This window comes from Mandrillus leucophaeus, unplaced genomic scaffold (genome assembly GCF_000951045.1).
Source record: "Mandrillus leucophaeus isolate KB7577 unplaced genomic scaffold, Mleu.le_1.0 Scaffold162, whole genome shotgun sequence".
Classification (NCBI taxonomy): Eukaryota; Metazoa; Chordata; class Mammalia; order Primates; family Cercopithecidae; genus Mandrillus; species Mandrillus leucophaeus.
The window spans coordinates 601,980-615,235 of NW_012101610.1; the positions used below are offsets into that span (position 1 = coordinate 601,980).

General features: G+C 39.4%; 3 protein-coding genes across 5 annotated transcripts in view; 1 reads left to right on the top strand and 2 right to left on the bottom strand.

Annotated features, from left to right (window-relative positions):
• The window catches only part of LOC105536645 (putative RNA exonuclease NEF-sp), a 49,776-nt gene extending 47,610 nt beyond the window's left edge, over positions 1 to 2,166 (bottom strand). The window contains exons 1-2 of the mRNA XM_011976059.1: positions 1,402 to 2,166; positions 826 to 965 (exon numbers count right to left, since the gene is read on the bottom strand). Coding sequence (XP_011831449.1) covers positions 826 to 965; positions 1,402 to 1,570 — 309 coding nt within the window. The 5' untranslated portion in view covers positions 1,571 to 2,166. The remainder of the gene's footprint in view (positions 1 to 825; positions 966 to 1,401) is intronic.
• The window catches only part of ERI2 (ERI1 exoribonuclease family member 2), a 27,662-nt gene continuing 15,611 nt past the window's right edge, over positions 1,206 to 13,256 (top strand). The window contains exons 1-10 of one of the 3 annotated variants that reach the window (XM_011976057.1): positions 1,206 to 1,484; positions 1,942 to 2,173; positions 4,245 to 4,312; positions 4,399 to 4,482; positions 4,997 to 5,124; positions 6,558 to 6,714; positions 7,521 to 7,621; positions 7,885 to 7,966; positions 8,563 to 8,651; positions 8,845 to 11,555. In XM_011976057.1, the coding sequence (XP_011831447.1) occupies positions 5,101 to 5,124; positions 6,558 to 6,714; positions 7,521 to 7,621; positions 7,885 to 7,966; positions 8,563 to 8,651; positions 8,845 to 10,185 (1,794 nt within the window). In that variant the 5' untranslated portion in view covers positions 1,206 to 1,484; positions 1,942 to 2,173; positions 4,245 to 4,312; positions 4,399 to 4,482; positions 4,997 to 5,100 and the 3' untranslated portion in view covers positions 10,186 to 11,555. Of the gene's footprint in view, positions 1,485 to 1,941; positions 2,174 to 4,244; positions 4,313 to 4,398; positions 4,483 to 4,996; positions 5,125 to 6,557; positions 6,715 to 7,520; positions 7,622 to 7,884; positions 7,967 to 8,562; positions 8,652 to 8,844; positions 11,556 to 13,256 lie in introns of those variants that run through there. The other 2 variants (XM_011976055.1, XM_011976058.1) reach the window with 2 other exon arrangements.
• The window catches only part of ACSM3 (acyl-CoA synthetase medium-chain family member 3), a 35,205-nt gene continuing 32,278 nt past the window's right edge, over positions 10,330 to 13,256 (bottom strand). Inside the window, exons 13-14 of the mRNA XM_011976054.1 lie at positions 11,406 to 11,525; positions 10,330 to 11,010 (exon numbers count right to left, since the gene is read on the bottom strand). Coding sequence (XP_011831444.1) covers positions 10,924 to 11,010; positions 11,406 to 11,525 — 207 coding nt within the window. The 3' untranslated portion in view covers positions 10,330 to 10,923. The remainder of the gene's footprint in view (positions 11,011 to 11,405; positions 11,526 to 13,256) is intronic.

Genomic DNA, 13,256 nt, shown 5'->3' on the forward strand with positions numbered 1-13,256 from the left:
GCCCTACTGGAATGTAAACTGCAGGAGGGCAAGGAATTGTATTTTTGTGCCCCGGGATACTGCTAGAACATAGAACAATTCTTGGCACTGAGAAGATGGCAACAAATATTTGTCGGACGAACATTCCTATTTTGCGCCAGGCACTGTGCCATTTTTTTTTTTTTTTTAAGAGATGGGGTCCTTGTTACATTGCCCAAGCTGGTCTCGAATTCCTGGCCTCTAATGATGCTCCCGCCTTGGCCTCCCAAATTGCTGGGATTACAGGCGTGAGCCACTGCACCCGGCCCACTATCCTAGTTTATTTATTTATTTATTTATTTTTTGAGACGGAATTTCGTTCTTGTTGCCCAGGCTGGAGTGCAATGGTGTGGTCTCGGCTCATTGCAACCTCCTGCTCCTGAGTTCAAGTGATTCTCCTGCCTCAGCCTCCCAAGTAGGTGGGATTACAGGCGCCCACCACCATGCCCGGCTAGTTGTGTGTGTGTGTGTGTGTGTGTGTGTGTGTGTGTGCGTGTGTTTGGTAGGGACAGGGGTTTCTCCATGTTGGCCAGGCTGGTCTCAAACTCCTGACCTCTCAAAGTGCTGGGATTACAGGCATGAGCCACCGTGCCCGGCCGACTCACTATCCCAGTTTTAAACAGCCAATGACAGCCTTGTGGCAGGAAGGTGGTTGTACACTCATTCCTATTTTAATGATCAGGGATCAGGTTCGGAGAGCCCAGGGCGGAGACCCCGCCCGCATCCAGGGCACCCAACGGCGGCTGGGCGAGAGTCCGGGAGCTCCAAACCGCCTCGGGCCGCCTGCTTGGGCTCCACGTTGCTCACCTTGGCCTCGGGCTGACTCTCCTCGAGATCCCAACTGGCTTTCATCGCCTCAGCTGCCCCGACCAGCTTGTTTGGGGCCTGCCTCCTTTTCCTGACCTTCCTGGGGTGTCTCTCGGTCCCTTCCCTCTCTGGCTCCATGGCTGTGGAGAAAGATCAGCTAGAGCTGGGGAAACTCCAGCGCCCCTATCCCCCGCGTGCCGCCTCCTAGCGGGAGAGCTGCACGGGCTTGACGGCTTTCAGTTTACCGAACTATCTCCGTCCCCCTAAAAAAGCAAAGGTGCCAGCGATCTCCCGGTTCCGCGGACTGGACACCCGCGCCGCTCTAACCCAAACGGCTTTACCGTCCGCATCGGATACCGGATTCCCAACGGTTCCCCAACGGCTAAAACGGGCGTCTGCCTGGCAAAGAAAGAAGGAGGTGCTGCCGAGCGGCTTCCCCTCCTAAAACCACTCCCCCCACCTCCCAGCCCGGGAAACGCAGAAGAGAAGCCGGGCGGAGAGCAGAGGCTGTCCCCACCTTAGCCACAGCCGCCAACAACAACCGCCCTCTCAGCCTCGCGGGCGGTTTGAACGGACCGGAAGTAGAAGTCGAGCGACTTCCGGCAGCTGGACTTGGAACAGCAGGGAGTGTTGGGAATGGCGACGAAGCGGCTCGCGCGGTACTCGAGGGGGTTACGGGTGGGGGGCGGGTAGCTCCGGGTTCGGCGCTGGCGTGGGCGGCAGAGCAGGGCACGGCAGGTGGCATCTGCGGTGACGGCCTCCATTACTTGCAGCCCCGGCGTCTGAGACCTGCCCTCCCTGGCATGATTGGAAAGGCGCCTCCCTGGACCTCGGTCTTCAGCCTTGGGCCGCCTTCTACCCGAGGGTGACAGGAGGAGGCCTACAAACCCTGGGGTCTTGACTGTGTGGCCTTGAGCCAGTGCCTACCCATTTTAGGCCTCGGGAAACGACTGGACGTGACAGTGCCCTGCAGACTAGTTGGAGGTCTCAGGCAGGCCACCCTGAACCCATCAAGGTGTTCAACCTGTTTGAAATGCTCGTTCCTCGGTGCTGTAAAGAAATAGAACTTGAACTTAAATTTAATTTATTTAGTAAGGTCATTTTTACTTCCTGCAGAAAGGGTACACTTGCCAGCAGTTTTGCCAGGGGACTGCACTGAATAAAGGAGACAGGGTCATTTATAACGTGGCGCGTCCACCCTACTGCTGTGTCTGGTTTCCATTGGCTGGAATGGGACCTCACATTCAGTGTTTGTCCGGATTGACTAGCAACTTAGAACTTTTTAGAAGAGGCAAAGGTAGAGGAGAACAAAGGAAGGAGGAAGTAACTTGTTGGAATGCTGAGAAAGGTAACAACACTTTTAAATAAGGAAGAAGAACAGGCTATGACCTAATGTTTGATTGGACCAGTATAAGCATGCCAGGGCAAATATTTAGGCTAAATTGTGGGAGCTAAGCACATAAAATACATTGATTTCTTTATTATGGCTATCAGATATTTAAGAATGTTATCACAGGTCTTTGAATAAATTTTGCTCTAAGAGAAGTTACTATTTATTCCTAATTAGACGGGGAAGGAAGTCTTTGAAGAGGAACTTCTACTTTACTTTTTACAAACCCATTTTCTAGTGATCTTTATTATTATTTTTTTTTTGACACGGAGTTTTGCTCTTGTTGCCTAGGCTGGAGTGCTCTGGTGCTATCTCAGCTCCCCACAACCTCTGCCTCCCAGGTTCAAGTGATTCTCTTGCCTCAGCCTCCCAAGTAGCTGGGATTACAGGCTTGTGCCACTACGCCCGGCTAATTTTGTATTTTTGGTAGACACGGGGTTTCTTCATGTTGGTCAGGCTGGTCTCGAACTCCCGACTTCAGGTGATCCACCCGCCTAGGCCTCCCAAAGTGCTGGGGTTATAGGTGTGAGCCACTGTGCCTGGCCTAGTGATCCATTTAATTCACAATATGAATCATTGTGTCCTCCCTGATTCCTGGACGTGCTGTGCATATTTCTGATTACTAGAAGGATGTAATATATTAGCAAATAGCATGAGCTTCAGAAGTGGACAGTCTTGGGTTCACATACCAAAGCTGTGTTCCTTGGCAAATTAAGAATCAGTTTTCTCATCCATAAAATATAGGTAGGAAAAGTTTCTAGCTACTACACTTGCTGAGGATTAAAGGAGGCTGTCATCTTAGTTTAGTACCTGCTATGTAGTAAGCAATTAATAAATGATATTTATTGTTCCCAAATCCTGGCACTTCCCTCTCTTAAACACAGAAAACTATAGGAGGTGTCTGCCTAGTTAAAACTCTACCTACTAATACCAAGTAGTTTGTTTTACTTGCACTTAAGACCTCAGTAAGCTCGTCTCTTTTTTTCTTCTTTATTTTATTTATTTAATTAATTTTTTTGAGACAGGATCTCACTCTGTTGCCCATGCTGGAGTGCAGTGGCATGATCTCGGCTCACTGCAGTCTCCACCTCCCGGGCTCAAGCAATCCTCCCACCTTAGCCTCCTGAGTAGTTGGCACTACAGGTGTGCACCATCATGCCCCAGCTAGGTTTTATAATTTTTATAGAGATGGGGTTTCACCATGTTGCTCAGGCTGGTCTCGAACTCTGGAGCTCAAGCAATCCACCTGCCTTGGCCTCCCAGAGTGCTGGGATTACAGGCATGAACCACTTTATCTGGCCCTATCTTTTGTTTCTTTACCCAGATTTTTAAGCTGGAAGACTGAACCATGTCCTACATTGTCTTGTCTTCTTAAAACTGCACTGTACACATAGCAAGAGCTTAAAAAATGCAGGGGGAAAAATAAGATTTTCAGTGCATTTTTACCTGTACAATCAAATGATTGTAGGAACTCAAATAAGTTCCTCAGTATTACTATAAAATAAGGGTAACATAAAATTAGTGTAAATTGGCTGGACACGGTGGCTTAGGCCTGTAATCCCAGCACTTTGAGAGGCTGAGGTGGGAGGATCGCTGGAGCCCAGGAGTTTGAGATGAGCCTGAGCAACATAGTGAGACCCTGTCTTTACAAAAAAAGAAAAAAAAAGAAGAAAAAAAATTAAAGCTAGTGGGCCATGGTGGCACGCGCCTATAGTCTTAGTCAGGAGACTGTGGTGGGAGGATTGCTTGAGCCCAGGAGACTGAGGCTGCAGTGAGCAGTGATCATACCACTGCACTGCAACCTAGGTGACAGAGCGAGACCCTGTCTCAAAAACAAAACCAACAAATTAGCCTAATTTGCAAATATATACTTTCGAGGCCTATGCAGGTAAACCCAAAGTCCAGTTCAATTTCCCCTCAGTCACAATAAATAATGAGATTCTTGCCCAGTACCATTAGTCTGGTAGCCTATTCAAACAGGAGTGTGAATGAGTTTGTTGATCATATTTGGATTGCTTCACATTTTTAGGCAGCTTGGATTAATTAGGAGAAAGTCAATTGCTCCAGCAAATGGAAATCTAGGAAGAAGCAAATCCAGTGAGTAGTATGCTTAGTTTCTTTGTGTTTTGTAGCTTTGCATTTTCAGCACTGGTAAAGCATAAGAACAACTTGATCTTTTGCAGAGCAGTTGTTTGACTACTTAATTGTCATTGATTTTGAATCGACATGCTGGAATGATGGGAAGCGCCACCATAGCCAGGAAATAAGTAAGTCTGGGCTACGAATGGCCAAAGCTGGCACTAGATGAGTCACTTTAAAGTTTATAGATATAAATCAGCCAAGAGTTTAAGAAAACAGGATGGTCTGTGCATTGGTAATTTAATGTAAAACCTGTGTTGAATAAAGAAGAGCAAAATCCCAAATACCTAAACGTGTTATTATATAAAATAGTTGTTTTATATTACATACAACACCTCAATGGCATAGAAACTGGAAAAAAAAACCTTTGCAAAAAAAGTAAATTTTATATTCAATATGGTTTTTATATTTAATTATATTGAGTTTTCTTTTTAGACAACATGCTTATGACTTCAATATTTTGATTTATTCTTTAGCATAACTTTATTATAACCTTTATGTCACACTGCTTTGGTCATTTTAGTATGCTTTTACTGAAAACGGGTTGTTTAATTACAATGGTAACATGTTTAATTTAGGATGATTACAGGATTAATTTAAAAATTATTTATTCAACTGTCAATTGATTATTCTTTCATTTAGTTGAATTTCCAGCAGTGTTGCTGAACACATCAACTGGACAGATTGAATCTGAGTTCCAGGCTTATGTTCAACCTCAGGAACATCCAATTCTTTCAGAATTTTGCATGGAATTGACAGGCATAAAGCAGGTATGATGCAAATCTTCAAATTCAGAGGTCAGTTTCAAAAAGAAAATAAAAGCTATTATACCATTTGGAATTAGATTTATTTAGTGTTAGGCATGATGGCTTATGCCTGTAATCCCAGCACTTTGCAGGCTGCTGTTTGAGAATTGCTTGAGGCCAGGAGTTTGAGACCAACCTAGACAACATAGTGAGAACTCCATCCCTACCAAAAAAAAAAAAAAAAAAGAAAATTTAGCCTGACTTCGTGGCATGTGCCTGTGGTCCCAGCTACTTGGGAGGCTGAGGCTGAGGTGGGAGGACCACTTGAGTCCAGGAGTTTGAGGCTGCAGGGAGGTATAATCTCAGTCTATCCCGGGCAACAGACCTTGTCTCTGAAAATAAATAAATAAGTAAATAAATAAATAAGATTAGTGTTATTCTAGATTCAAGACTCGATTTATGTATTTATTTATTTATTTTTCAGACAAAGTCATGGCTCTGTTGGCCAGGCTGGAGTAAGGTGGCTGAGTTCATTGCAACCTCTGCTTCCTGGGTTCCAGCAATTCTCATGCCTCAGCTTCCTCAGTAACTGGGACTATAGGTACATGCCACCACACCTGGCTAATTTTTATATTTTTAGTAGAGACAGGGTTTCGCCATGTTGGCCAGGCTGGTCTCGAACTCCTGACCTCAAGTGATCTGCCCACCTTGGCCTCCCAAGGTGCTGGGATTATAGGCGTGAGCCACCTCAGGACTCGATTTAAAAAGCAAAGGAACATACCTGTAATCCCAGCACATTGGGAGGCCAAGGTGGGTGGATCACCTGAGGTCAGGAGTTTGAGACCAGCCTGGCCAACTTGGCAAAACCCCGTCTCTACTAAAAATACAAAAATTAGCCAGGCATGGTGTTACACACCTGTGATTCCAACTACTTGGGAGGCTGAGGCAGGAGACTCACTTGAACCCAGGAGGTGGAGGTTGCAGTGAGCTGAGATCTTGCCACTGCACTCCACCCTGGGCAACAAAGCAAGACCTCGTCTCAAAAAAAAAATTTTTTTTTAATTAAATAAATAAATAAAAAGCAAAGGAAGAATAGTGTTATAAAAATGAGGATCAAATTGATTTTATAGAAATTAAGTGACTCAAATTTGTCTTTCATTTCTGTCAGTCTGGGCTTAATGATCATATTTCTCTGTGATTTTAGTTTTTATCAATCTAATCTTTCTTACCTTGGTGGATTCTATGTAATTTCTTTCCCATGTGTTTTTACCTCTTTCCACTAAATAAACTCTTCTCCAGTTAGAACCACTTTGTTATATCTTCCCACAGTACACTGTGTTTTCATGACTTGGCATTTCTGATTCTTTTAAAACCATTAATCTTTCTCCACAGTTATAAAATATGCTAAATAATCATGGAATTTGATTGTTGAATTCAGCTTTTGTGACTCTACTCAGGCTCAAGTTGATGAAGGAGTCCCTCTGAAGATTTGCTTATCTCAGTTCTGTAAATGGATTCATAAGATTCAGCAACAGAAGAACATTATTTTTGCTACTGGGGTTTCAGAGCCTTCTACTTCTGAAGTAAAATTATGTGCATTTGTTACTTGGTCAGGTAAAAAATAAGTTATACCTATTAATCACAAATGGGTAGCATTACCACTGTGTGATTCTTTCTTTCTAGTTTTATACTTGCTAACCTAGAATTATATTTGTTAATCTTCTGGGCTAGGATGAAAAGTTTAAATGCCTAGCAGATATTAGCCAAGAAAAGTAAATTCATATTTTTTTTTAAATTAACCTTTTGGAATACCTTAAAATATTAAGCCTGAACTTAAAATAAAAAATCTTTTTAGAGTTCCACTATTATGAATTAAGCAAAGATGATTTAGTGAACACTCTTATCATGCTCTTTTCTAGAGTCTTCGTCAGCTCAACATCCTTTGCTTTTATGCTTTGACACTTAAAAGAAAAAAAAATGAGCCATTTAAAGTAGGTTTTTTGTATGACTGTGTTAGAGCATTGCTGTTAATAGTCATTGATAGCAATACTGTGTTATTGATAGCATAGCATTGATAGTCATATTTGGTTTACAGTTACTACAAAATGTTTCATTTCTCAATAACATTAATATTTTCCTGGAATATAGAAAATATAGTCCTTGTAATTTAACATCTTACTCTTCTTTCTGAAATAAGGTTTTACTGGGTGTTTAAGAAATCATTTTGAAATTTAGTCATCAATCCTAACTTGTTAATAGTAAGTTATATGAAGCGAATAATTTTTAGGTATTAGCAGAGCAATGAAATCTTACTGTTCTATTTTATATGATCTTACAGCATTCTATTTGTAAATGGTGGCAGCATAGGTAAAAAGTGCTGGCATCGTTGACTTTGTTCTATTTTAATGTACCTAATGCAGACTGGGACTTGGGGGTTTGCCTGGAGTATGAGTGTAAAAGAAAACAGCTGTTAAAACCTGTGTTTTTAAATTCTTGGATTGATCTCAGAGCAACTTACAAGGTAACGGTCAAAAATTGGGGCATGTTTACTTTTTTCTATTAAAAAATGATTAACTGTTATCCTACACATGGGCATGGGTTTCTACAAATAAGATATTTTCTTTTGCACTGGTCACATAAGTGCATTTCTTAAAGTATTTAAAAACAACACACAAAAATGAGCATACTCTAAATCTAATAGAACTAAAAATTATGAAAAGTAGTTAATACATAGCCTTTAAAATAGTAATATATTTTTAGATATATCTTCTTTTATTTGTTTAGCTTTTCTATAGGAGAAAACCAAAAGGACTAAGTGGTGCCTTGCAGGAAGTAGGAATAGAATTCTCAGGACGAGAACATTCTGGTTAGTATAAATTAAAAATGATGTAAGCCATTTGACTTTTTAAAAATATTTCATATGAATTTCATTTTTTGGTAATGTCATTAGTAAAGGAGATCTTCAGCCTAAAAAAAAAGCTCCTAAACAATTCACATTGTGTTTTCTAAGACTTTCAAATTACCACTTTCATAAACTACTGTAAGATACACTGCCATCTAGTGGCTTTCTAGTTGCTAAAAAGAATGAAAAGAAAGAGCCAAATCAAATGGAGATTAAACAAGTGCTCAAATAATAGAATGGACTAGTGAAAAAACTGAACAAGACTATTAGATTATTCACAAATCCTAGTTCCTACGGAACGTTGGCCACATTTTGGGAGATTGTCTAATACATTTTCATATCCTCTATAAATGTGGATGAGCTTGTCTTTCATTGGTAATGCTGCCATAGCCTTCCACTTCCAAGACCAGTTTATCATTATTAAAATTAGTAGAGGGTCATAAAACTAAAACTATGTTCCAGTTTCTGCACAAGTGGTGTTTTTTTTAATGTTATTTCTTTAGTACTAAGGAAATAGTACTAGTACCACTAAATTCAGTGTTTGATATCTATATCCTCAGGGTTGGACGATTCTCGGAATACTGCCCTTCTTGCTTGGAAAATGATCAGAGATGGTTGTGTAATGAAAATTACAAGATCGTTGAACAAGGTTAGTAGTGTCTTGCCTCTTTATTCTGTCATCTCAAACTTCATAAACAGTCATACGTTCTTTGAAATGTAGATTTAATGTGTGCAGTCATTTATAAATCAATGATATTTCCTTTTTTTGTCATAAACTGTATACTGAAGAAATTATGAATGCAGAGTTTCTAAAGCTATTGCATTTGTCTGTGAAATCATAGGTTCCCACTAAGAATTCCAGCATTCTGGCCAGAAATTTGAATATAAATCAAGTTGAAGAAATGTCTGCCTATACCATTAGCATCCAGGGTCCCAGCATATATAATAATGAGCCTAAAAATACAATAAATCCTCATGAAAAAGTTCAAATGAAGTCAATTTGTGCAAATTCTCCTATAAAGGCACAACAGGATCAATTACAAGTAAAGAACAATGTAAAAGCAAGTCTTCACAATGTCAAAAGTTGCTTATCTGTTTTTAATACTAAGTCCTCTACTTCTCTGGGGCAGTTGCAGTCTCCTACCTTGAATTCACCTATCTATATGCAAAAGCAAGGAAAAAATGAGCATCTTGCATTTAATACCAAATTTAAGTCTTCAACAGTTGGTTCAGAATTGGTACTTGTTTCTACCACCATTCCAACTGTTCATCATGTTTCTGATTTGGAAATGAGCTCTACTCTGGACAGTTTACCTATGTTGGCTGATTGGGAGGATGTGGTTTTACTGCCAGCATCTCAGCCTAAGAAAAACATAGACTGTACAGTTCCCATTAGTGACTCAGACTTAGAGATTTCATTTAATTCTGGAGAAGGATTAATGGTTTTGAAAGAATTGGAAATGCCAAGTCATGAAAACTTTGGAGACATAGAGGAAACTCCTAAAAAATCTGAGACTTCTAACTCTATTGTGTACAAGAGTCCTCACACCACTATTTATAATGTAAAAGAAGCCAAAGATCCAGGTTCAGATATTTCTGCCTTTAAGTTACCTGAACACAAATCAGGTACCTTCAACAGAGTTAATGCCAGTATGTCTCATCCTTTAGTTTTGGGGAAACATTCTCTTCTTTCAGGTGGTACCAAAAGGAATCCACGCAGTCCCCAAGCTTTCCCACTAGCAAAAAAACAACCCTTCACTATTCATGAAGAAAAGCCTACATCATCTGATTGCTCCTCAGTAAGAAGTTCTTCCTGGAAGCATCTCCCACCTATATTAACTTCTACAGTTAACCTACAAGAGCCTTGGAAGAGTGGGAAAATGACACCTCCCTTATGCAAGTGTGGTCGAAGATCTAAGAGACTTGTTGTTTCTAATAATGGACCAAACCACGGGAAAGTCTTCTATTGTTGCCCTATTGGGAAATACCAAGAAAACAGAAAATGTTGTGGTTATTTCAAATGGGAACAAACACTTCAAAAGGAAAGAGCCAACAGCATGGTTCCATCTCATTCCACAGGGGGAGTCACGTTTAATTCACCAGAAACGAGCCATATTTGTGACAGAAATTTAAGTATTTCCACCAAAAATTCTTTGAGACTCAGGCCTTCAATGAGGAATTGATAACCTTTCATGTATGAATCCTAATTGTTCCTTGAATTTCCAAACATGAGTATTCTGATAACATCTTACACTATTTTATTTTTATTTTATATATTAATGTTTACCGAATTTATCATACTTTCTTCAGGAACCACAAATGTAATCTTTTGTAAACAGTATTTATTACATATAATAAGCAACAATAGTATATGATCCTTCTTTTATAGTTAGACCTTGAAACAAGTTTTAAACTATTTTTAAATTATTTGCAAAAAATGTGACTAATAAAAATCCCTGGTCTATTTTCAGGTAGATTCTTGTACTTTGAGAATTATCATAATCTTCTGATATTTTATATTTTTCTAAAAACTTTTATAAGTTCTTTAGTTTTATTTCACGGCTTGAACATTGGTTCTGATTTGTATATCAACATATCAAAATAATTAGTCAACTAAAGTTTGAAAATCTATGTAGCAGAGATTTGGTTTAGAAACTGCTTCTATACTATACATTTAAAAATCAGCAATTGATGACATTTTTATATTAAGAAATGATAGGAACATTGACACTAATGTGGAGGAATTTGCCAAATATTTTATTTCAAAATTTAGCCTCTGATATCATAACCACAAGATATTTTAAATCAACAGTTTCTAAGCATACTACCACAGTTTTTATCACGTCTCCATCATCCTGTGGTTTCTAGAGATTGACAGATACTATGTTTGTTTTATAGATATGGTAATTAATGAAACAAATTTAAATTGTCTTCCATTCTTTCTTTCTCAGTTCATTTCTTTTTGTCTTCCCACTGATAGTCTTTGGCAGCTCTTGAATAAATTCTACCTGTTGGCATCAAGAGGAAGAAAATTAGCCTGGAAATTTTTATCTTTACATAAAGCCAATTATATAGCAGTTTGATAATGAATTCTAGGTGGAAGAATTAGAATAGTCTTTGGAATGGGTTTTGGGTAAAACCAAAATAGGGAAAAGGGTATTGTTAGGAAACTTGTCTTGATATTAAGTATTTACTGCAAGTCCAGTAAGCCAAAGGATCAAACAAAATAGGTTCAGGGTTTCATTTTAATCTCAAAGATTCTGATTTTTACCCATATGTCATCAGTTCAGTTTGGGACATGTGGTGTAGCATGTGTGAAGAAAATATTCATTAAAATGTAAAAATAAACAGTTGAAATTTTCCATAACACTGAGCAAATATTTGTTATAATTAGGATGCCTACCTTTCTGGGATATTTGTAAGGTGCTGTAGTTTTTTTAACATGCTCCTGAATCTCCTTTATTAGTTGTTCTTGATCATGTGACTTGTAATCAGGATTTAGAACAATGAAAGCCTTTACTACCTAAAATAAATATTTGAAACACCAGGAAAATGAGTTATGCATTTGTATGTTTTAGTATGTCTTGTGTGCTTGCTCTGAGAATCTACATGCCTGGTGGGGTGGGCCAGTGTGTTTTAATAAAGTTTGATCCCAGATCTGTGCTCTTAAGCCGGCCAGTTAATTCACACATTTCCTGGTCTGTACCTAATACAGGAGAGCCTCTGGGACCCCTATAACAACCCAGCCTGGTCCAGCCTAGCGCTCAGCATGGGGATTACTTATAAACAGTAGTCACGCCAAGTTTGCCATGTCTTTGTTGAAGGGAACAGTTCACAGAGAACATGCAGTCTTTATACAAGGCTGTGAAGATTCCAGCAGCCACTTTTTTATTGCTCTGATCCATTTCCATGGCCCTTAGGAACAAGAGTAGAAATCATGGTGGCCTTTAACTGGTAGAAGCCAAGAAAGACATTATTACTTTATGCTTACAAATCCTGTTCTCCAAATTTTATCCTTCCTAGAAATGTTTTGAAAACTCTGCCTAGTTTTTGGACCTGTAATGGAGAAGACAGAAAGATAGGCCATCCCTCATAGCCCCCTTTCAGGTAAATTTGGAGTCCTGTCATTTTCTCTCCTAGGGCACTACCAGGACTTCCATTTACTGCCTTCCCTAGAGGCATGAGTCTAGGTGCATCAACCAGTATGTACCTCCAAAGCCAGATTACCAGCCCACAGCTGGCTATGGAATGATGCTTCCCTGTAGGCACAGTTCCGGAAGAGTCCCCTGAAGCTTTTTTATGATTAAATATCCTGCACTTAAGTGCCTGAAATCCTATTTAAAGATAAGCTGGCAACATTTCCTATCCACTGATCTGGGAGTAAAGGTTTGATTGAAAAGGAATTATTTGAAACAAATTAGGACAGCCATTTGGTGAGAAACAGACTTGAAGTTATAATTTTTTTCACATATGGAAAACTGTTCACTAGTGGGCAATTTCACATTTTATGAGCAATTATCCATTTTTGTCTTTACCCGAAACCCTTGTGGCCAGGCGCGGTGGGTCACGCCTGTACTCCCAACATTTGGGAGGCCGAGGTAGGAGGATTGCTTGAGCCCAGGAGTTCGAGAGCAGCCTGGGCAACAGAGTGAGACTTTGTCTCTAAGAAAAGAAAGGAAAAAATAACAACAACACTTGAACATTTTTAATTTACATGTATCATGGGTCAGTTGTGAACCCTTGTGTCTGTGTGTGTCTATGGATATAATTTTGTTCCATTCATTGTTTGACATTTTATAAAATGTCAAAATTTTATAATGCTGCATTAACAACATTTTTACAAATTAAAAAATTATGCTTGTTATAAGTGAGTCATTCAAAGGTAAATTATTTTAAAAACTGCAATACTTGTTCACATATTGACGATTCCTACAACTTGGATAAAGTCTCCTTTATATTTTTAAACTACTACAGAAAATGTTAAATTAACAAGGAACAACCTAACATGGGTAAGAATATGAACTCTGAAGTCAGAACAGCTGGGTTCAAGTCACAGTTTGTTATGTAATGTTGGACAAGTTAGGTAATCTCTTTGTGCCTCAGTTTCCTTCTCTGTAAAAGAGATTATGATGATTAAATGAATTAGCATAGATGTATAATGCCTGGCACATAGTATGTCATCAAAAACATTAGCTCTTAGTTGTAGTCGTAGAATTACAAGAAGTTTGGGTCTTTTTTTTTTTTTTTTTTTTTT